This window comes from Sorex araneus, chromosome 6 (genome assembly GCF_027595985.1).
Source record: "Sorex araneus isolate mSorAra2 chromosome 6, mSorAra2.pri, whole genome shotgun sequence".
Taxonomy (NCBI): Eukaryota; Metazoa; Chordata; class Mammalia; order Eulipotyphla; family Soricidae; genus Sorex; species Sorex araneus.
In genome coordinates this window covers 43,509,047-43,533,320 of record NC_073307.1, presented here as the reverse complement: position 1 = coordinate 43,533,320, position 24,274 = coordinate 43,509,047, and the positions used below count along the sequence as shown (strand labels likewise).

The following is a 24,274-nucleotide window of genomic DNA, read 5'->3' as shown; positions in this document are numbered from 1 at the left end:
AGCCTACATGCTCTTCCTAGCTTCCCTTTCTTCATCTGGGTTGGGACATCTGATCATCTCAAAGAAGAGAGTACTGTCAACATGACACTGTATGGTTGCTGAAGTTAGACTTGACACTAGGCATCTTCTACCTGTCTGCCCCCTTCTCTCTTTTTCCCTCCTTTTCTCTCACAACACAGTCAGTCTTGGAACTCATCCACATGCTTCCAGGAAGCTCAAACCAAACCACGTGGAGAGACCACACAGAGAGGCCCAAAGAAGCAGGAACTGGGGCCTCCAGCCAACTATCAACATAAACTGCCAACTGTGAGAGTGCATGGACTTTCAGATCATTCTAGATATCGCAGTGCAGAGGAAAATAGGACCTTTGTGTTCCATTTGAATTTCATAAATAAGAGTATGGAGGAGTATGGTTGCCTTACCCCATTACACTTTGGGGGCAATTTTTGACACAGTCGTAATAACTAGAGCATGCTGATTGGCGAGACAGTTATCAACCAAATGTAGATTTATTGTCTTCATGAAATTTGTACTCCTATAGTTCTGTCTTTCCTTTCTTGTTCTTGTTCTTGTTTTGGGGCCACACCTATGGTGCTTGGAGGCCACTCTTGACAGTGCTTGAGGTGCCAAGGGTCAAACCTGACTTTCCACAGGCAAAGCATGTGCTCCAGCCTTCTGAGCCATGCTCCCAGCCCCTGAGAGTTCTTTTCCACACGCTGGGGTAGGGAGTTTTGGGAGCGGGGCTTTACATTTGGAACAAGCTGACAGAGAGACTCTTAGAAGTCAGACATAGAGTAGAAAAGGTTGACTCTTTTCTTGATAATATTGATGGCTAACTCTGACCTAAGTGAGGTGAAGGACTATTGTTCTCCTCCTCCCTCACTTTCTTCTTATCACATATTTTCCCCAGGAGTAGATCCCTGGCTCTCAGGTAAGGAACTAACTAAAGGAGAGGCTGTGCGGGCATGCTCAGCTCCTTTCCCCAAACTCACTCATCACCTCTCTCCATGAAGAACATCCTTCTACTCTCAGCACTGTGAGCAGTGGGGACAGATTCCAGAATTTATTTTTATTTGTTTGTTTGTTTGTTTGTTTGTTATTGAATCATCATGAAATACACAGTTACAAAGTTGTTCGTGATTGGTTTCAGTCATACAATGTTCCAATCCCTGTCCCTCCACCAGTACACATTCCCCACCACCAATGCCTTCAATTTCCCTCCTGCCAACCCTCGCTCAGCCTGCCTCTATGGCAGTCATAATTTCTCTCTCTCTCCTTTCTCTCTCTCTCTCTCTCTCTAGCTGCTCTTTCTCTCCTCCCCACTCTCTAGCCTTCCTTCTGGACATATGGTTTGCAATACAGGTATGGAAAGGTTATCATGTATATTCCTTTACCTACTTGATTCCAGAATTTCTTGCCCCACTAGGCAGCTTCCATGCAGAAACAAGGCATTCCATTCACCACATTGTGCCTGTTTAGTATGTTTCCTTTGTATTTTGCGGGGAGGACGTCACAACTGGTGGTGCTCAGGGGCTACTCCTGCTTCTGTGCTCAGGGAAGCATATGTGGGGCCAGGGATGGAAACTGGGCATCCCTCAAGTAAAACTTGCTTTGCATGGGCTCTGTCTGTTGAGCTCTCTCCTGCCAACTTCTTTCATCCTTTCCCTCATCAACCTTTTCTGAAGCAAAAGCTCTCATGAAATCAGGACTCTGATTTACAAATTATGTTTTTTTTCTGCCAAACATTAAAAGAAATATGAGAGTATTTTGTGAAAATCCAGAATGAAGAGATCCCCTCATGACTGGGAAAACTGTAAGAATTGACAGTGGCCTAGGCCTGGGGGAGGAGTTACTACTCCTCCCAAAAGACAGGGTTTGGGGCAAAATGCATTTCAAACATTTATTTATTGATTTTTAATGATTTTTTTGGTGGGGGGCACACACAGCAGTGTTCAGGGCTTGCTCCTGACTCAGGGATCACTCAGGGATCACTACTGGTGGATTCAGGGGGCCATATGGGGTGTCAGACAATGAACGTGGTGTGCTACGTGCAAGGGAAGCACCCTACCCGCTATACTTTCTCTTCCTTAATTAAGACAACAAATAGCTAGGTAGTGGAGATGGCTCAAAGGACCAAGGCCATGCTTTGCATGTGGGGGATTGGATTCCTGCCATTACATGATCCTCCTAGCACCACCTGGAGCAAACATGTGTGCCTGGCTAGGAGTAGTGGCCTCACTGCCAGCGTCACCAGGTGTGGCCCCCAAAACCAAAACAAACAAAAATCCAACTCACCCAAACAAACAAAACTCCAACTAACCCAACAAGCTCTTACATGGTGGGAATCTGTTCATTTTGTTTTCCAGCATCTATTCTTTCATGGCCCCTTTATTCTCATTATAGAACTGCAATTTTCTTTGGTGTAGCCCTCCCCACTTGCCCCAAAACTGATTTAAGGAAACCACTTCACCCTGACTCCAGATATACACTCCTGACTCAGGTGGGGACAGAGAGTTTGTATACTAGACATATGGCCAGTCATGCCCCCTGTGGATGGGTTCTATAATTCCTATGGAAATACCAGGAAGAAACTCTGCCTTAGCCTGTCAAAACAGAGGTGGAAAATGTAAACCTTGAATTGCAAGGATTGGTGAACTCAGGAGGAGATTAAAAATGTGGAGAACAAGAGAGAATCCTAAAAGGGTAGTTAGTGCTCAATGGGTCTGTGCTAGGGCCTGTTCCCAGAGTCCGCTGGCACAGTCATGGTGGGGAGACAGAAGGCATTCCAGATTATGTCATCGAAGAGCAAAAGGTGACCCAGGCCAATTCACCATCAGTCAGCAGGAAGGTCAGATATTTAGATTGTGTAGCAGATACTCAGCAACGCACAGGGAGTTGCCCAGGAAGGGTATTGGAGCCACATGGCACTGCCCTGCTTGGGTCCATGACAGATGCAGATACTGGAGCCTCTGAACAAAGAAAGTAGAAGCCCCAACAGATGCACAATCCCTGCTTCCCTTGGAGAAGTAATGATGAATGATTTTATAATGCCAGTGTCAATGAATTCTTCATACCCTCGAAAACCAAAGTTCTTAATATTGATCCAAGAAATTTCAAATCCAGGGACCAGAGTGATAGTACAACAGGTAGGACATTTGCCTTGCATGTGGCTGTCCGGGGTTCGCTCCCCAGCTTCTCCTAGTCCAATGAGCCCACCAGGAGTGATCCTTGAACACAGAGCCAGGGGTAAACCCTGAGCACCACTGGATGTGACCCCTCCCCCCCAAACAAGCAAACAAACACAAAACCCCAAAAGAAAACAAACAAACAAAAATTTAAAGCCAGGCTGTGTGGGACAAATTTCCTTGTCCAAGCACCTATTGTCAAGGCAATAACACAAATAGCCCCATGCAGGTTATAAGGAAGAAAACCTAGATGCTTCTATGATCACTGACATTTACAATATACCAAAGGAAAAATAAAAACAACCCCCCCAAAGACTCCCAACAATTAACAGCTTTTTCCTTTTTGGAAGAGACCATGATAATAATCCTGAGGTGCCTATGGATATATAGCAGATTGGCAGAATACATTGTGACTTTCAAAAATGGAAAATGAAGGCTCAGTTTGGATTTGAATTATTCAAATATTCAAATTTAGAAATCTTCAATATAGGCACACCCATATTCATTGCTGGTGCTATTTACAATAGCCAAGATCTGGAAGCAATACAATTTCCCCATGACAAATGAGCATGGAAAGAAGGTGTGGTATATACCACATACAGTTAATGGCATACTATAAAGCTATAAGGAGAGATGAAGTTGGGGCTGAAGTGAGAGCACAGTGAATAGGGCATTTGCCTTGTAGTGGCCAACCTGGGTTTGATCCTGGCACCCCATATGGTCCCCCCCAAACCTCATTAGGAGTGATTCTTTAGTGTAGAGCCAGGAATCCGCCTTGAGCACAGCTAGGTGTGGCCCCAAAACAACAACAAAAAACAAAAGATGAAGTCTTGTCTTTTGCTACATGGATGCAACTGGAAGGGGTCATGTTAAGTGAAATAAGAAAGACAAACAAGGGATGATCTCATTTTTTTCTATAGAAAAACAAGGCAAGGGAACAATGTCCAGTGAAAACAAACCCTTAGACTCTGACCACAGAACTGAGGTTACAGGAACTGGGGATGAATGGGGGACAGGATATGAAAAAGTTCAGTAGACAGGATGGTGTGGGGGGCAGTGGTTAAAGGATATTGGAACTTTGTAGGGCAGGGGGGTGGTGATATGGTGCCCCAAATGTATTTGAACATTTGTAATTTATATTCTTGTAAACCAATGTTACTGCAACTTAAAAATGTGTGCATATATACAAAGAAAGATGCTCAAGGATATAATTCCCAAATTAAATAAAGTCGTCATTATTCTGGGAAAAAAAGGTTGCAGAACGGTCATTTTAATTTCTCCATCCACCCTTGCCTGGAAATTACAATTATGAATTGAGCTTTTTTTTTCTTGTCATTTGGGCTCACAGCTGTCTCTTGGCAACTAAGAGTCCTAGTCAAAGCAACCTGGAATAACTAATCTGGTGCCACAGGGTATGACTATGAGCTCACCCCCAAGTCTACAACCTGTGTCTTGACAAATATGTAGGAGTAAGGAACAGCACAGTTCCTGACCTTCACTGTTATGTAACACTTCATCAATTCTCTCAGGAAAGCTAGGGCATTTTCCTGTTGCTCTCAGCCAGAGCTCATCAGTGCTGTTTTTAAACCATGAAGTCAGGAACCTGCTGGGAAGTTCCAGGAAGAAAATCCACAGAGCCCCTATTACGTTGGCCACAGTATTGACTTTCTGTCCCTGATTAAAGATTTATCTCATTTGCCACAGATCCAAGGTGACCTGGGCAGAGTTGGTGTCTATTAGCTTTTCCATTAACTAGCTATGTGTCTTAGGACAAAATATTCTGCCTACGGGTTCCTAAACATACTCATTTCTCAGATCGGGAGGAAAGAAAACTATCTCTTCTTAAAAGATTTCTCAGGTATGGAGGATGCAGAGAGACAGTATAGGGTAAAGATGCTTGCCTTGCCTTGCACTTGGTTGATTCTGGTTCGATCTCTAGTACCACATTTAGTCCTCTGAGCCTTGTCAAGAATGATCCCTGAGTACAGAGTCCAAAATAATACCTGAAAACCACCAGGTGTGACCCAAATAAAAAAAGAAAAAAGAAAAAATTTTCGGGGGTCTGGAGATATACTTAAGGCACTTGCCTTTCATGCAACCATCCCCAGTTAGATCCCTGGCACCACTATAGAAACCCACCACAACTCCAGCACCAACAGGGCCTGGGAAGCCCTTGCACTGAAACTCTGTGGTAGTTGGTTGAGAATCACTGGGAGGCCCCCTAGGTCTTCTGAGCACACTTGAGAGCCCCTCAACCCCATTTCTCTAAAGTAAAAATGTCATATACCTATACATGCAAAAGTGATTCAAACATTTAAAAGTCCAATAAAATTAAAAGGACAGTGGTCTGAAGATCAATGTTCAACTACAACTCTGAGAGAAGAGGACTGCCCTGATTTGTAGTACTGATAGATCTTCATAATGTAAACACTCCCACCACAGTCAGTTTAAATCTACCAACCGGCTGGCAGAATTACTGTAACTCAGCTTTTGTAAGGCTGTATGAAGCTACTGCAGCACCACATTGCTGTGGTGTGGGGGTCAACTTGAACCTCACTAGCTTTTGTTTTTCTTGGTTTATCAATGCTTCACTCAGTGTTGACTCAAGTATGTCTCCTTTGTGATTCCACAATAATCACAGTTTTTTAAAAATTTTTTAAAAAATTTTGCTTTTTGGGTCACACCTAGCAATTCACAGGGGTTACTCCTGGCTCTGCAGTCAGGAATCACCCCTGGAGTGCTCAGGGGACCATATGGGATGTTGGGAATCGACCCCAGGTCGACCGCGTGCAAGGAAAACGCCCTACCTTCTGTGCTATTGCTCCAGCCCCAGTAATCACAGTTTTATATTTGCCCGTGAGATGAGTTTTGCATGAAGTCCTGGGGATGAAGCATCGTTCCTGAAACATGTGCTGCATCGATCCAGTGGGGACTTAAACCTTTCCTCCATGCTGCAAGATCTCTCAAATTTCAGTCCCATTAGTTTTCTTTTCAGTTTTATAATATTTCTACCTCTCACGTGCAAGGAATTTTTTCATGAGATGTATCACGATAGTATAAGGCAACACAGATCTAGTAAACAGACCACTGCTTCCTCTTGAGTTAACACAAGGATGACCTATTGACTACTGATGTAGGCTTAAATTAGTGCTCCAAATTTGTAAATCTCAGTCTGCCACGGGCTTTGGTTCTTTTATTTCTCTGTGAATGTCTCATTGGGCATCCCATGAGGTATGTTTTTAATAGCACACAAAACTATTACTTCTTTGTCAACTATCTGAAAACTCAGTGGATGGATGACTAAAATAAATAATATGCATAATGAAATTTTATTAATTGTAATTATGTATAAATGCGCTATCAAAACTCTGCACCCACTAAACAAAGGCTTTTACCAGCCCCCTCCCCTGAACCTTGGTCACCTCTAGTCTACTTTCGGCCATTGTGAATTGGTCTCTTCTAGGGACCTTGTAGAAGAGAAATTATACATGTATCCTGCTACTGGCTCATGGCCCTATTCCATATGCACTCTTTGAAGAAATCCTCTGCCAACTAGAGAAACAAAATTGTGAAAGTCTTTCATGTCTTTCAAAAGTGAGACAACAGAACTTGTGAAATGTGTGGACGTGCCTTGGACAAGAGTACACCTGATTTGGGTATTTCCTAGAAACTCTGCTAAAACTTTTAAAAGGTAAACTAAAATCTCAGCTGATCAATTTTCTCTTATTCTTGTATCCTAAGGGAGGATATGTCACCCTTTAACACACATTCTAGTTCACATGTAGTGAGCTTCTAGATTCAGGAAATCGTTCTGAAAATTGTACACATGTGTTATGTGCTAGCCATTTTGGAGAGAAGCACAGCACTCAGATTTTGAAAGTAGTCTATGAACTGAAAAAAAAAAAAAACAGAAACAGTTTAAACATCATTGCTAAATGGGACAAGTAATTCTGTCCTATTCCATGAAGCGATTTTAAAAGTCTTTCAATTAACTAGCTTATCTAAGTGCTTGGTTAATGAACCCACACCAAGCACTTAGATATTAGATAAGCCTCTAACATTAGCCTTATGACTATGGCTTAAAAAGTGAGCCGAGGCCAGGGATTCTGCTCAGCAGCAGAGCACATGCCCTGCACATGTGCACGAGTTTGACTCCTGAAAAGAATAAAAAAAATTACAATAAGTAATCTTTAGAACTTGCACACTTTGGGGGCCAGAGAGTCAGCTTAGTAGGCTGAGGACATGCTTTGCATGCATAAGGCCTGAATTGGATCACTGATACTACATGGTCATGTAAGTACCATCAGGTGTAGGCCCAAAACACACACACACACACACACACACACACACACACTGAACTTCCATACTTAATAAAAGTAACAGTGTTGGAACTAGCTCAAATGGTAGAGCCATGACTAGCATGACTAACATGTGCAAGGTTCTGGGTATACTCAACACTGCAGGGTCCCTGGAGACTAAGCAAAATTGATCCCTCACACAGCCAGCAGTGGACACAATTAGAAAAAAAAAAAGACATGGCAAACCTCATTTGGTGCATATAGAAGAGTTCAGAGCCCCAGAAAATGTTAATTCAATATTATTATAAAAGTTGCTTAAGGTTTTTTCATTTTTTCCCTATTCACTTGGGGTGTGTGTAGCAGAGGTGGGTGGCAGGGGCTTTCAAGCAGTGTCAGGGGATCAGGGACCATGCCTTGGTGATACCTGGTGTGCAGGCTTGGGCCAAAGGTTAGGAGTCATAGGGGCCATCCCAGTGGTGCTCAGGGGCCATTCAAGACGGGATCTAAATTGGGACCTACTACAAGTGCACACCAGCCCTCTGAGCTAACTCCACCCCCACCTTTTCATTTATTTTATAGCTCATCCAGTATCTACAACATGTCAGGGAAGGTTTAAGTGCATTTACAACAGTAAACGACACAATGTCTACCTGTGGAAGAATTGCATCCTAGGAGAATTCTGACATGAGCTTCTAAAACTGTGGGTCACAACTACCAGGAGGATCACAAAACTGAATGTGAGGGTAGAGGTGGGGGTTGAAGTGGGGTTTGCATCATAAAAAACTTGATAACGGTAAAAGATTTTTGAATGTGCAAGGAGTGAGTCTGAGGCATTTCTGGCTCCACTCACCTGTACTGCATTTCTTAGACTCAAAGTGTCATGAGTGAAAAGGGTCATGTGTTTGTTTTTGTTTGGGGGCCATAACCTATGCTCAGGGGTTAATCCTGACTTTGCACTCTGGAATCACTCCTGGAGGTGTTTGGGAGACCCTATGGGATGCCGGAAATCGAATCCAGGTCAACTGCATGCAAGGCAAATGACCTCCCTACTGTACTATCTATCACTTCAGCCCACAGGCAAGGGGGGGATAGGGGTGGTGTGGGGGGACGGGGTGGAGCTATACTGTGATTCTTGGTGGTGGAATATGTGCACTGGTGAAGGGATGGGTGTTCGAGCATTGTATAACTGAGACTTAAACCTGAAAACTTTGTAACTTTCCACATGGTGACTCAATAAAAAATAAAAAAATAAATAAAATTTAAAAAAAGGTTGAAGAAGTCCTGATTTGGAAGATACAATTGTGAAAAATGTGTGTTTCAGAAGGAAGTTGGCTCCATGGTGAACATCGGCATGAGAAGTAGTGAGCAAGGTCAATTCTGGAGGTGAGAATGGACAGGATGTCAAGCAGGGCTGTGTTTGGGCCCACTCATATTTCAATATCCTCAGAAATCTTCACCGCGCATTTGGTAGCCTACCTAAACCTAAAAATTAAATTATATAAAATTGTTAAAAAAATTCTGGGGGGATGGGAGTCACACCTAAATGTACTTAGGGCTTACTCCTGGCTGTGTGTTCAGGGATCATTGCTGGAAGTGCTCAGGGAACCATATCTGGTTCTGAGGAGCAACTCCGGTCAGCCACGTGCAAGACAGCCATGTCCAAGTACAGTACCTTACCTGCTGCACTAACTCTCTGGTCCCATAAACTACACGAAATTCTATGTTCAACAGAAACACAACTTCAAATTGTATTCAAATCCAATTTTATTAAAATTAGTCAGCAATTTTGGTAGCAGTATCAAGTCTTCAGCAAAGACCACTGGACACCTCTGACATGAGTTTCTGGTTTTGGTTTGCTGTGGGTTAGAAAAGTACCTGAACTTTTTGAAATCCTCTGCTCTTCATTTCATTACCAAATGGCAACATGCCTTAAGTTGATCCACAATTGCCTATTATTTATAGTAAAGGAATTTGTAAAATAAGATGGGGAAAACAAAATCTGCAGACTGAGGAAGTTATCATCTTCAAATATTAATAAGCTAAAAAGAATATTACAGGCATCAATATTTAGTCCTCCAAGTAATAGGGCAGGCTTTGATGTGTGTGGTTTCTGGGTTTTATTTATAGCTAATCATGGTTCAGAGGCCAAGGAATTTTTCAAAAGCTATATATATACACATATAAAAAAAAACCCAAAAACAAACAAAATAACCCTCCCGTTGGCATTCTCAGTATGGTTCCAGTTGGTCTGAGGATGGAACTAAGAGAACACTTGATTTGGCCTTTAAAATCACAAGTCCCCTCCCTAACCACTTTTTTTTTCTTTTTTTTCCTTTTTTAAAATTTTTTGGTATTTAATGAAGTTTTTCTGCTGTATTAGCTCAGGGCACTATCTGCTTATTTAATACCTTAGAATTAACCTCTGCCTTGTAGCATATCTAAGTAGTGGTGCTTAAATGTAGTGGATTACTAGAGAGCAAATGGCGACGGGCCTTCTTGTTCACAGCAAAACTTTCAGCGGAACATAAAGTGAAACCTCAGGCGTTTCAGGTATTTTCAGTTGTTCTCTAGGGATCCTAAAGTTGTCTGGAAGAAAACAGAATGCTGTGTGAGAATATCTGCATGAGACATTTCAGCCTGCCCTCCTGGGGTTCTGTTTAAACAGGGTACCGAAATTCTGTGGTGGCCAAGAACCCCTGTTTCCTTATTCCTGTGATGAGATTCAGGAATTACCGGAATCAGATAACAAAGCTGGGCAATAATTTCAGAAATTCTGTCTTAGTTCATCTCCAAGGTTGTATCTGCATCAGCTTCAAGAGGAGTATTTTCAGTCCCTTTTGTCCTTTTGTCTATTTCTGGGCACTGCAATAACTAAATAACTATTTTCAGGAGCATAGTTAACTACCATGACCAGTTAAGTTCACCACAGGTAGAAGATTGTCATACCATATTCTGTTAGTTAGTTGTTAGTTGTTTCATTGATTTTAAGTGGAAACACTTATTCCTTAAAGAGGAACAGAGGGGCTGGAGCAATAGCGCAGCAGGTAGGGCGTTTGCCTTGCACGCGGCTGACCCGGGTTCGAATCCCAGCATCCCATATGGTCCCCCGAGCACCGCCAGGAGTAATTCCTGAGTGCATGAGCCAGGAGTAAGCCCTGTGCATCGCCAAGTGTGACCCAAAAACAAAACAAAACAAAAAAAGAGGAACAGAGTGCTATAGTCTACTCATATATTTATGGTTTAAATAGCATTACTACACAAAGAAAAGGCAACTTGACTGTAAAAGCATGTAAGTTTCTTCATGCATCCAGAATAAAGTCTCCACTATATATGGGTTAATTTGCAAGTTATCTGTATTGCAAATGAGACTTTTAAACATTCAATCACTGTACTAGCAGTTATGTCAAAAGTAGAGCTTTCATATTACTTCATTAATAAATGAGGATAAAACGTTTTCTTTAGGGATTAAAATACATTTTGAAGTTTCTCAATAAACAGTTATATCTAATCTAGGTGTTACTTTTGTGTGTGTGTGGGCTGTTTTTGGTTCACACCCAGCAATGCACAGGGGTCACTCCTGGCTCTACACTCAGGAATTACTCCTGGTGGTAGTTAGGGGACCATATGGGATGCTGGGAATTGAACCCGGGTCAGCCACGTGCAAGGCAAATGCCCCACCTGCTGTGCTCTTGCTCAAGACCTCAATGTGTTACTTTAAAAAAAAAAAATCGAAAATATAGCCTTAAAAGCTAAAGCTGAAGGACATAATAGGCCTTTCCTTCAAGAAAAGTTTTCTCTTGTACAATTAAAGAATATTTAAATTGTAGGATATTCAAAAAATGAAAAATCAATGCATGCAAGGTAATGCGGTGAATGCACAAAACATTTTAAACCAGGAGAGAGCAATTATACTTACAAATGGAGTCCTCGTCCCAAATTTGCTGTGGAAAGTCATGGTGACTTTATTTTTATGTCCTGTTCTTTGATCAAAGGCATGACATGTATCAAAAGGTGGGCTGTACAAGTGAAGGCTCACGGCAGGTTCTGTATGACTGATATTTTCTACCCGGTGTAAGCCGATTGAATCTAAACAACACCCAGGAGGAAAAAACAGAGGAAAGAGCTTAGTTGGTAAATCTAGGTCAAATCGGAATTACTCACGAAGAGGGTAATTTACCTGTGGAAATGGGGGAACTAATAGAGTTAGAATTCATTTTTATTTATTTATTCTTTTTTGTTTGTTTGCTTGCCACACCTGGTGATGCTCAGGATTACTCCTGGCAGGATTGGCGGGAGTGGGTGTGGAATGGGGGTGGGGGGTGAGGGGATGGGGAACCATATGGGGTGCCAGGGATTGAACCCAGATTGACCTCAAACTAGGCAAGCACTTTACCCACTGTACTATTGCTCCAGGCCTAGAGTTAGAATTCAATCTCCAACTAAAGTCACTAATTGGTTTGCATGCTCCTCTTTTCTGAAAAGCCCCTACAATTGCAGCAAGAGGACACAAAAAAGGCATTCACATACAAACACAAAAACAAAATGGGAATTAGAGAAAACATCCACCCAAGTTTGAAAGCCTGAACGTAGGAAAATGGCTTTGCAGAGGAGACAAAGCTAAATCTGAAACCACTAAAGGGACCAGTCAAGAAATAACCTGAGATCTGTATCTCAGAATTTGGCAGCTGCCGTTACTTCTGAAAATGAAAGTGAAGATAAGCCTAAATACACCAGAAAGGGCTGGCTGAAAGCCTCTGAGGAGAAGAATCTCATATTATTCTCATCAGAGAATAATTTTCCTTCAGCTTCCCTCTGTCTACTTCTCTCAGTAGAAGTCTGAGATCTAGTCTCTAAAAAAAAAAAAAAACAAAACAAAACAATGGTGAACTTCGAACTGGTGAATCCCAGGAGGAAAACAATGGGCATTTACACAGGAATGATAAGTCCTCTTCTTTCTTTACCACCTAGATGTTGGAACACTGTCATATAGACACTGGTGTCTCTGGAAATCTGAGCAGCTTAAGAGAAGAGCTCTGGAGATAACTGTCACTGTCACTGGTTTTCTGGTCCAAAGATAATGCTCTGCTAGAAAATCTTAGAATGAAGCCTAGTAGGCAAATACCATCCACGTGTTCAGAGCTACCAATGAACTTTTCTTCGGCCTAGGTTTTTAAATATTTTCACAACAAAGCCACCAGACATTTGAGCAATGTGTCTAATACGGAAGACAGAGAGAGGCCAGAACTTTAAACAAAAAAGTCACTTGAAACTGACAATAATTCAGATTTAAAAAATAAATAAATAAAATACATCATTAATATGTTTCAGAGAGGTAAGAGAAAATAATAAGAAGGTCCAAAGAATAAAAGAAATCATTGACAATAAAAAGGTGAAGGCAGGAAGAAAAAAAATTACCCAAAAAACTGAAGACAAGAAAATCTGAGGAAGACTCAAAGAAAAAAGAGGGCTGGAGAGATGGCTCAAAGGAATGCAGTTCTGTATGTGGGAAGCCTGGTTTGATCCTTGGCACCTCATGGTTATTCCCTAGCCCCAACTCAGACCTGGGTATAACCCCCACACTCAGACATAAAACAGGAAATATTTTTTGGGGGTGTGGTATTTTTTTTGGTGGGGGGCACACCCAAAATGCTAAGGGGTTACTCCTGGCTCTGTGCTTTGTGAATCATTCCTGGTAATGCTCAAGGGACCATATGGGATGCCAAAAATCGAACTGGGGTTAGCCTCATGAAAGGGAGATGCCCTACCCTCTGTAATATCACTCTGACCCCCAGAAAATATTTTTTAAAAACCAGACCAGCTCAAGAGGTTTAATATCAAAGCAATAGAAGTTTCATAAACAGATCACCAAAAATATACTTGAGATAACTTGAAAATCTAAACTTTGAAGGGCACACATTTTTAGTTGGGGAAAACCCAGTGATGGCCCATTAAACAAATAACAGTAATGAAACAAGAACATTACTTGTCATATGAGGAGCAAAGCTGCCCACAATATGCCAAGAGTTTCTAGAAAAAAACAGAACTCATAGAAACATTCAAGAATCAGAATGGTGCTCCAGAGACAGTACAGCTGTCTGTCAGACAATATGACTGATCCGGGGTAGGGGGGGCGGTCAATCATCACACCCCATGTGGTTCCGGAAGTCCCATCAGGAATGATCCCTGAGCTCAGAGCCAGAGCCAGCACTGCCAAGTGTGGCCCAGAAACAACAACTGTAACACTACAGCACTGTCGTCCCATTGTTCATTGATTTGCTCAGGCGGGCACAAGTAACGTCTCCATTGTGACTTGTTGTTACTGTTTTGGACATATCAAATATGCCACGGGTAGCTTGCCAGGCTCTGCCATTCGGTCAGGATACACTCAGTAGCTTGCCGAGCTCTCCATGAGGGACAGAGGAATTGAACCCAGGTCGACTGCGTGCAAGGCAAACGCCCTACCCGCTGTGCTATTGCTCCAGTCCAAACAACAACAACAACAACAATCAGAAAACTTAAAAAAGATCTTTCAATAAGAAGAATGGAATCTAAAAGACAAAGAATGTTTTTCATAGTTCTGAGAGGGGATATGTGCCACATTATTAGTCCATATTCAACTAAAGTATCTATCATGTTAATAATAGTTTAATATAGAGATTTTTAAATAGTAGGTCTTGGAGATTTACCTTCCACAAGCCTTTTCTTAGAGAGGTATTACAGGACATGCCCCACCCAAATAAGAACAAAGACCATGAATGAAGCAACCATGAAATCAGGAATCAGGATCAGAGCAGCAACAGGAAGGAGCTGAGGGAAGTGTTGGTGACGTGAGGAATGAGAGCTATGACTGAGCACCCAGCACACACAGACATGGCCCCGGGGAATGTGTCTTCAGGAGCGACAATACCCAAGGTGCACACAATATGCTGAGAAGAATTTTATACAGGTAGGAGTCTGAGGAGTAATCAAGGAATACAGACTGGGGCATAGGTCCATGGGAGAGCACTAGCCTTGCATGGCTGAGACCTTGGCTTTTTCCCAGGCACTGCAAAAAGGGGGAAAAAAAAACAAGGAAGGGGAAGTGCAGTCAAGGGAGGCACCTCTGTGGCCTTATGCTTTTATTTCCTTGATTTAATAAAAAATTAATTTTGATTATCGAATACTGTATCACTGTATCACTGTAATCCCATTGCTCATCGATTTGCTTGAGCAGGCACCAGTAACGTCTCCATTGTGGGACTTGTTACTGTTTTTGGCATATTGAATACTCCATGGGTAGCTCTGCTGTGTGGACAAGATACTCTTGGTAGCTTGCCGGGATCTCTGAGATTATCAAATACAATTTTTATTTATTCATTTGGTTTTGTTCTTTGAGCGCCACACCTGTTGGTGCTCAGAGGGTACTCCTGGCTCTGCCCCCACTTGGACCCCTTTGAATGTCGGGGTGGGATGACGCTGAGGGGGATGGAGGAGGCCACACCCTGCTGAGGATTGAACCCAGGAGTCCTGCATGCAGAGCATGAGCTGAACCTGTTGAGCGCTCTCCTTTTTCTAAAAATGGAGCTTAACTCTAGGATCTAAAAATTTTGATCTTTAATAGCTTACTAGTTTCCTAATATATTGCCTTGAGCATAATTTTAGACAGAAGTTGACTTCCTAAGAACCGACTGTTCTTCATACAAAGAAAGATTAGTTTCTCCAAATGCAAATGCATGCGCGCGCAAAAAGGGGGAAAAAAAACAAGGAAGGGGAAGTGCAGTCAAGGGAGGCACCTCTGTGGCCTTATGCTTTTATTTCCTTGATTTAATAAAAAATTAATTTTGATTATCGAATACTGTATCACTGTATCACTGTAATCCCATTGCTCATTGCGCGCGCACACACACACACACACACACACATCCCATCCCATATATACTAGACAATTCTGAAAACTCTACAACAAAAAAATTACCCATCCTTCAGAAAAGTCTCTGAGCCTTGTGTCTGATTCCTACCATTAATACCCCCAGAATTACTAATCCTTTGGAGTGGAAGCCTTTTAAGATTAAGACCATGAGTATGTTACTGTTACAGTAATAATGCACCTCTCCTGGTGACACTTATATGCCTGTTTAGTTCCAAGCCATGTCTATGCTTTGTCTACTATGCTAGGTAACTTGACCTCTCTGCCCCCATTTACTCTTCCTCCCCTCCATTCCCAAACAAAATTCTACTGACCAAAGAAAGCTCTCACCTATGAGCAGGCCTTCTAGACTGTGACCCTACTTTACTCTCTTCGCATGAGACTCCTGCCTCATTCTTCCGTTCTCCCTCTCTTCCCCAGCAAAATCACTCCTGAGTGTGCCGTCAGCCTCTCCCCCTGATAACTATCCAGTTCTACATCTGCCTCCTTCATCTGTATAAAAACGAAAGTTTGACAATGTGTGGCTTTTAAACTATCCTGCATCATTCATCCTCATAAATATTTAGCTTATTCCATCCCATATTAGTCAGCAACATTTTCCATCAAAATTAGAACCTCTAGCTTCCCTGGGGAAAGAGATCAGGTTGATCTTATAAGAGTGTACTGGTGACTGTTGCCCATTTGGGAATGGGACTTGTACGCACCCTGCTCTTGGCTTTCTTTGGGCACTCACTTATCTTGCCTGTTTGTCCCCTCCAGCGTTCTGCAGAGACCAACACGAACTAACCTATCCTTTATGATCTCATCTAGGACTCAAGTGAAAGTCATGGATCTGAAAGACTTCCAGTTTAACTGTGAGTTAGTACAGGTCACAAACTTGTTCTTAGAAATCTAATATGCACTCTCTCTCCTCTCTCTACATATATGTGTTTGTGTTTGTTTGTGTGTGTGTGTGTGTATACATATCTATATATAACTTTCAACAGAGTCTCCCGCTACATAAAAAACAAGCACCTTGTACATAGCTGACCCAGGTTTGATACCCAGCACCACATACGGTTCCCTGAACACAAAGCAGGAGTAAGCCCTGAGCACCCACTGGGCGTGACCCTCAAACCAAACAATAACAAAAGAAAGGCAGGAAAAGAAAACCCTACAAATATAAACACCTTTGTAAGCTCTTTGTAAATGACTTTCCTTCATCCCCATCCTTGTTTTATGCTGGGGGTCACCAGGGCTCACATCTGACCTTGCCAGAGGGGTCCATGCAGTGCTGGGGAGCAAACTCAGGGTCTGGAGTCTGCAAGGCTTGTGCTCTATCCCTTTTAGGTCTCTTCTTGATACATGACTTGGGTTCTATTCTTTTTTTTTTTTTTTTTTTGCCTTCTGGCAGGGCTGGTGGACCGTGATGGTGCTAGGGGTCAAGCTCAGAGCTACTGCAGGAAAAGCATGTGCTTCTGCCCTCTAAGGCGTCTCCCTTGCCGGTGCTTGCATTCTTTTCCTGTCCTTGTTTGTTTTCATTTAGGATTTTGGACCACACCCGGTGGTGCTCAAGCTACACCCACATCTCTGGGGTCGCACTCAAGGTGCCTGGGGTGGAGAGGAATACAGTGGTAGGGCATGACTAGCAATTTACATTTAGTCAACAAATCCCATCTTGGCCAAGTATCAAAGTCAATACTGAACTGACAAGACATAATAAGAAAGATTCTGCTTTGCCAGAAAAACCTCTAAAATTTTACTTTATATAAGTGGAACAAAAGTATCCTGATGGAGACTCTGGGCTTTGGAATCAAATTACTTTGCTCAAATCCAGGCTGCGACTGAAAAGTTGAGAGGCCGTGGGCAAGCAAGTTAATCTTCCTACATTATGGCAATCTCACCTGTAAATGGGAATTTAAAATGATTCTACATAACTTTTGATGAGCCTTTTGGAGACTTATTAACCCCCTTCGGAATATAAATGTTAATTGCTATCTCCTTCTGAAAAGCATTTGGTTCTTCCATATTACATTTAGGGCAAAGAATGAATTCTTGGTATGTAGGTGTCAGAGATGTGGATGTAAAGCACATGTCTGTCATGTGTGAGGCCCTTGGCTGGATTCCCAGCATCACATGGCACTCCAAGCATGGCAAGTGAGGATCTCTATAATAATCATTAACGATAAAGGATAAAAATAAGCATGTCTATAAATCATCGTTAATCAGTGTGCTTTATAAAGCTTACCATGACAATACTCTCATGTGCTGTGTGCAGTTTAGAAAAACAGGGACTAGCAAGCATTCTTTTTCTTTTTTTAACTTGTTTTTTCTTTTGGATCACACCCAGCATTGCACAGGGTTTATTCCTGGCTCATGCCCTCAGGCTGTGCTTAGGGGATCATATGGGATGTTGGTAATCTAACCTGGGTTGGCCACATGCAAGGCAAACGACCTACAGCTGTGCTATCAATCCAGCCCCTAGCAAGCATTCTTAATTACTTCCAGAACATTTCTTTACATTTTCTAATGCAGAGTCTAATATTTCCAAGTTGACCTCATTATGTTTATTTAAAGGATTTACTTATGGAAATTCATACTTGATTCTCATGTGCTAAGACTTGGCAGGTAAATAACTTTCCATTGCAAGCATATGTTGCTAGTCAGCGATTCCAATAAAGATACAAAGGCTTAAAAATTAAACCCCCAGAGCTTTTTAGGTCACTTCTCAAGTATTTGAAAAACTGACTCAATGATCCTAATTTGACTGCACATGTGTAAGCAAACAATATTCCGAATCGGAAAAATCCCTGCCCTCCCACTTTCCCTTGGAGAACGGTATCAATCAATGTTACCGTTGATGTAGGCACACTGGTTTTCCCTTAAGATTCGTTCTGACTTCTTGGTCATCTCATTGGGTTTTTTGTCAGGCCAGGCAAACAATGTCTCCTTTAGATTTCCCTGGAGCATCTTCAGGAAGCAGTGGGAGTCAGTGTGATCGTGGATACTGCTACAGAGACACAAAGAGACAAATGGAGCTCAGTGAGGGCCCAGGACCCAGAGACAGGAACGGTGTGCCTAATGCTGTACGCTGTCAATAGGACGCCTGCCAGTCCTTAATTATTTCAGCTGGATTTATAGTTCACGTATAGTGAACTCATTCACTTATAGATCATCATTGTTGAGGGCACAATATGAAGTGTTTTCCACATCACTATATATCAGAGATGGATATGATAGTTGCATGCATACCTCTATTAGTAAACAGTTCATTTCTCTTAAATTTGTTTGATACTCCTTTGATAATACAAAGATAAAGCGGCAACCTCTTTTTCTTCTCTAAGATACAGCTTTTATTACATTTTGTTTGTGGGGGTCACACTAGAGGTGCTCAGGGCTTAGCCCTGGCTTTGTGTTCAGGGGTTACTCCTGGTGGTACTTGGGGAACCATATAAGGTGTCAGGAATTGACTGGTATTAGCTGAGTGCCAGGCAAATGCCTTACTTGCGGTACTAGCTCTCTGGCTCCGAGATACAGTTTTTAATAAATTCAGCTAAACTGGGCTAGAACTTAATTACAAAAACAGACTAGAAAAAAATGTTAGAAAGGATGAAGATAATCATTATAATAATTGCAGCCTACTGGATGTGCTTTACATTTAGTTTTCTTTTTCTCATGCTTCCCTCCACCCCCTTCCTTTGGGAGAAAAAAGTGTGCATTTTCAGTCCACATTCCACTGTAAAGCATAGATAAGCTCAACATCTTGTAAATTTTGGGTATTTCATCTGTGATTATCTTCCAACACAGTGTGAGAAAGCATACTGGATTTGGGAAAATACCTTATATTCATGTAATCTTAGCATAAGTACTATTTAAATCCATTGAGTAGTTGTATAGTTGACAAAAATATTAGAGATATAAGCTCTTGGCATCTGTCTCATGTCAAAATTCTATAGACCTTTATCATATATTATAAGAGGAACTTTCCAAAATCCAGAGTCCTATTCTACTCCAGCCATATAAATGCTTTAAAAGATTCAGAGAAAGACTGAGGAGATAGTTCAAAGGGAAGGAGTACATATGTTGCATGTATAAAGCCCCGGATTTGCTCCCCATTACCAAGCAATGCTGTGGACGCTGCTCTACTTTTTTTTTTTTTGAGAGAGAATGAATAAAAATAGTTCCATAATACATGAGAAAATAAATGTGCTCTACAGACATAACTTCGCAAACATTTATACATTCAGATTCCTTTCTCCCATCAAAAATGGATCTGGATTATTGTTTTTGCCACATTCAAAGTTCTGATGAATAGCTCAAAAAGATAGCAACATTCAGTTGGTAAAAAGAATTGCTAACCTATCAACTAAGAAAAAAATTGAGGAATTACAAGTCATAGAATCTCTTTTAGTTAAACTTGTATACCTGCAATATAACAAAGTCAATTAGAAGGAGAAAGAAATTTTCTCAGTTTATAAATTGCTTTTCTGGCTCCAAATCTGGAGGCCTTGGTCTTTGGTCCCAGAATTGTTTACACAATTCAAAGCACCACAGAGGTCAAAGGTTAGCACAAACCTATATAAAGTTTAACCCTAGAGAAAACAAAGAGAAATTGAGTTAAACTGATAAGTTTTCTCCTTGGATTTACTACTCATTTGGAGAGCTAGTTTTGATATGCTTGCGTTATGCCTAACTCAATGGAACTAATTCCTTGAGCATTTTGGGGGGCATTAAGAAACTTCTTGAACAAATATTTACAAAATAAAAATTTTCAGGTTTCCAAATCTTGTGGCCAGTATGACACTGTATATTTCTATAAACTGGAATAGATATTCTGGATGGGGGGGAGGGTATTGGGAAACAGTAAATAAAGAGCTAGATTACCTGCCATGTCCTTCACCCCAACACAGAATCATGAGGTTAAATTTTCCATTTCCTTGATCCACAAGGTTTCGGGTATATCTAAAGAGAAAATATTCAGAAGTTTAAAAGTTAGTTGATAAACCAGAACAGGGGAAAAACAAGTGTCACAAAGTATCCTTCTTTCACCAATGTTTCTAAGTAAAGATGAATGTGGTTTTCTAATTAAAAATAAATTCTGGCACAAATAAAAGTAAATACTTCTTTGCAAAGTTTGGTTTGGACATTTTTATAAGTTGAATCACCACATTTTAAGATACTCAGCTTCTGGCCAAGCATGTAGCTCAGGGGCAGAGTACATGCTGTGTAGGCTTAAGGCTTTGAGTAGATCCCTGGCACGCTGCTTCCCCACCCAAGAAAACAAAAACACAAACCCCAACCAAAAGATAAGAATGCTATGTTTTAATTAATGACTTAGAGTAAGAGAAAATACAAAACCTGCAAATTCCTTGATTCTTATGTGAGTGGCTCAAGCTGATAAAAAGAGTAAGTTTCTCACAAAAGGTACTTGCAAAGTGCATTACTGTATGCAAGAATATTTCTATTTTTTTTATCCAGTCAAGTAGCTAAACCACAACTGTGAGGGACAAGTTTTCATTAAATAATTTCCAGTATCCCCCTCTTTCATTAAAACCCAGTCACAAATCACATTCAAAAGTACTCATAAAAAAGCCAGAGTGATAGAACAGCATGTAGGGCATTTACTTTGCACACGGTTGACCCATGTTTGATTCCTGGCATCCCATATCATCCTCTGAGCACCACCAGGAGTAATTCCTGAGTGCAGAGCCAGGAGTAACCCCCCCTGAGCATCACTGGGTGTGACCCAAAAACCAAAAAAAAAAAGTATTCATAATGAAGTCACATAATACCTAACCCTTTTAGTAAGGAGAAAGTGGTAGTTTGCAAAATAAAACAACTATAACCATGCCATCAGGGAAAAATATTTACTTTAAAATTTATATTGGTTCAAGAGGGAAAATTGACAACATTATAATCAATACAATTCTGATAATGAAGAATTTAATTTAGAAAGTCATTTTTTTAATTTTAAAGAATTTTTAGGAATATTGATAGTGTTTTGGGGTTAATGTTTGATGACATGGCCATCTATTTATTTTTTACGAATTATTGAAAATATTTTATGTCAGATATTGAACCCAGATATTGGACCTTCTTAGGGCCTCTACTCTCCTAAATTTCAGTCAGGATCTCTAAGACTTGAGTTGTAAGTTCTTTTTGATGTGAGTTTTCCATACTTTGTAGGCTCTTCTGACCTCGGACCTTGTAAGGGGTTATGTCTTCAATTTCACAATAAATTCACTTCCTGTTCCAGAGCCCTACCTTCTTCCTCCACCACTCTTAAAGTTCACCCCCTTTTACTTCTCTGGGGTTTCTTCCAGGGAATTGACTCTGGCTCACACTGAAACTTAAACTCTCTTTTGGTTCTTTAGCACTGGTCTTCCCGAGGCCAGAGGTCAGATCCTTCATAGCTAGGACTCCATTCTTTGAAAAACACATTATCGAACTGATCTCTGCTCTTCCAACTTCTTCCCTTCCTACTTCACCAAGTGCTCAGTCAGAATTGCACCCATGTTCCTGTTATCCCTCAGATGCCTATGGAATAAAAGAGCCCAAGTAGTTGCAATTCAAACGGTTTATGGCTGCTAATATATCCCTAGAAAACACTTCTGATCTAGAATAAGATCCTTTACATGCCACCCTCTATTAATTTCACTTGGCCAATTATCCAGGGAGAGGAAAACTCCATGTATCTTCAGGGAGTTTTATAGTGGTTGTAGAGTATAGGCTCGAGAAGAGTCATACTTGGTTGACTCCATGCGCTAAGATTTGATAGAAGATCTCCTAGATGGAGGTTATGAGGTAACTCAAGTTTTTATTGCCTGTAAGATAAGGGGAAGAATGGTACCTATCTCAAGCACTGTTGTGAGGTAAATGCATTAATACTTGTGCAGAAGAGTTCCTGGTCCACAAGAAGTCCTGAATAACCTGGAGCTAATAGTACCCGATGGAAAATTATCCTCTGTGGCTTTAGTGGACGTCACTAAAGGAGCTAGCCAGGAATTGATTGGGACAAAGGAATTTCTTGCAGATACTTGCAAGTGGAAGTATCTAAAGTAAATATCTAAAATAAGATCTAAAGACACTTCCGTTTTAAAATTTTAGAACCTAACATAGGTTAAAATAACTCATGCAATTAAGCCTGATAAAACATTGTCTTGAGGGAAGGTGATGATGAGGTGAAAGTGGTTCCCAAAAACACCTTAATCTTTCTTAAAAAAAAAATCTTTTCTGTCCCTTCTGTGATAGGGATTGAACCCAAGACTTCACAGCCGTAGGACAAGTGTTTGACCGTTTTTTTTCCCGGACCCACTTCTTTCTCTTTGCCCCTCGGGAAAGAAACTCATCCTCTGGGGTGATTTGATTATATTTCTGCCCTGGAGGATTGTAGGGGGGTGCTTTGTTCACTTACGAACCCAACCTAATCAGAGTTCCACGCACAGCTCGGGCACCTCTGAGAAGCCGCGGTCTTCCAGACCACTTCCCGAACAAAGGATCCGAAAAAACCAAACCGCTTTAACAGGGGCTGAAAGAGGGATGGGTGGGGGTTTTAACTGGTGAACCTGACAGTGGATTTAAGTAAGCGCACTGCAAGTTACACAGGTTTGAAACGGAGGGGGCACCGGAGAAAGAAAAATGACCAGCTGCCCCCTACTGGGAGGTGCCAGGTGGCCAGGACTTCTCCCCGCGGCTGGCGGGGATCGCTCCTGCGGGCACCGCCCGTTCTGAGCGCCGCGGGCGGGCAGGACTCGGGGCGTCCCCGGGCACCCGGCCTCCCGGCAGCGCCGCGTGCTATCTGTCGCCACTGGGGAAAGGGCTCTGCGTCGGAGCCCGGGAGCACGAGTGGCGTTTTGGAAGAGAGAACAGCAAAGTTTTTCCGCGGCTCGGTGGCCTCCCGGAGCTGAGCCTGCCGCGGTCCCTGCGAGCACCGGGGTGCAGCCCGAAGCTCGGAGCCAACGATCCCGCTGCAGCCCGAAGCTCGGAGCGCCGGGGAGCCAGACGCAGCGGCTCCGGTAGAAACTGCTTGCGAGTCCAGGGAGGGTGGGCGCGGCGCGACGGGGGTTTCTGCAAAAGCCCAGGGTTGCCAGTCTCCGCTTCCCTCCCCCGCGCCCCACCCCGTCGCTATTCCGCCGCTGGTGCAGCGACTCGGAGGCCTGTACGCACCCACGCGCGGATCCTCGCGGCGCGGGGCTTCGTGCACGCTCACCTGTACTGGTCGAACTTGGCGTACGTTGCCCACTCGGCGGGGTCGCTCTCGTAAGCTTCCATGACGGCCTGCACCTCCTCCACGTTGATCTCCTCGCTCGCGAAGAGCTGATGGAGGATGCGGATGAGGTCCGCGAGGGTCTTGGGCTTGAGCACCTCGGTCTGCTCCATCTCTCTGGCTGCAGGCGCGTCTCCCTGCTTGCTTGGGCAGCGGCGGCGGGGCGGGCACGAGGGTCCCAGCAGCCAGCTAGCTACACGCACACAACTGCACGCCCGCACGCGTTGGCACCCGCGGACACGCCACTGGCCGCCGGGGGACAAAGAGGCCAGAAGCCCTCGCCCAGAAGATCTCAGGAGAAAACCCCTCTTCTTGGCAGCGCGGCGAATCTGGGCCGGCTGGGAAACGCGCCGTGCACACAAATCAGGACCTCGCTGCCGGCTTCAGCCTCCCGGGCCCCTTTTTAAGCTCTCGGGTGTCAGCGGGACTGTACCACCGCCCCTCGGAGGGTGGGGAGAGGCGGGCAGAGGCCGGGGAACCGCGGCGGAGGCGGCGACAGCGTGCGGGAGCGGCCCACGCCCGCCGCCCCCGCGCGCGGCGCGATCCTGCCCCGCGCCCGCCGCGTTCTCTCGAGGATCCAAGCAGGGACCGGGGCTCCGCGCCACCTCTGTCCCCTGCTCTTACCCGGCGCCATCTGGCT

At 42.9% G+C, this 24,274-nt stretch overlaps 1 protein-coding gene across 1 annotated transcript; it reads right to left on the bottom strand.

Annotated features, from left to right (window-relative positions):
* Positions 1-9,229: 9,229 nt before the first annotated feature.
* CDO1 (cysteine dioxygenase type 1) lies at positions 9,230-24,030 on the bottom strand. Its single transcript, XM_004618172.2, has 5 exons — positions 23,578-24,030; positions 20,253-20,330; positions 18,224-18,378; positions 11,400-11,569; positions 9,230-10,069 (listed from the first exon to the last, which is right to left on the bottom strand). The coding sequence occupies exons 1-5, from the start codon at positions 23,745-23,747 to the stop codon at positions 10,040-10,042; spliced, it is 603 nt and encodes a 200-aa protein (XP_004618229.2). The 5' UTR covers positions 23,748-24,030; the 3' UTR covers positions 9,230-10,039.
* Positions 24,031-24,274: the final 244 nt, after the last annotated feature.

What these genes read in the sequence shown, in the direction of transcription:
- CDO1 (XM_004618172.2), bottom strand. Translation starts at nt 23,747, where the DNA reads ATGGAGCAGACCGAGGTGCTCAAGCCCAAGACCCTCGCGGACCTCATC. An exon ending in GCCAAGTTCGACCAGTACAG is followed by an intron (nt 20,331 to 23,577) that starts GTGAGCGTGCAC and finishes TTTTCTCTTTAG; the next exon opens with ATATACCCGAAACCTTGTGG. An exon ending in TGGGGTGAAGGACATGGCAG is followed by an intron (nt 18,379 to 20,252) that starts GTAATCTAGCTC and finishes GTGTCTCTGTAG; the next exon opens with CAGTATCCACGATCACACTG.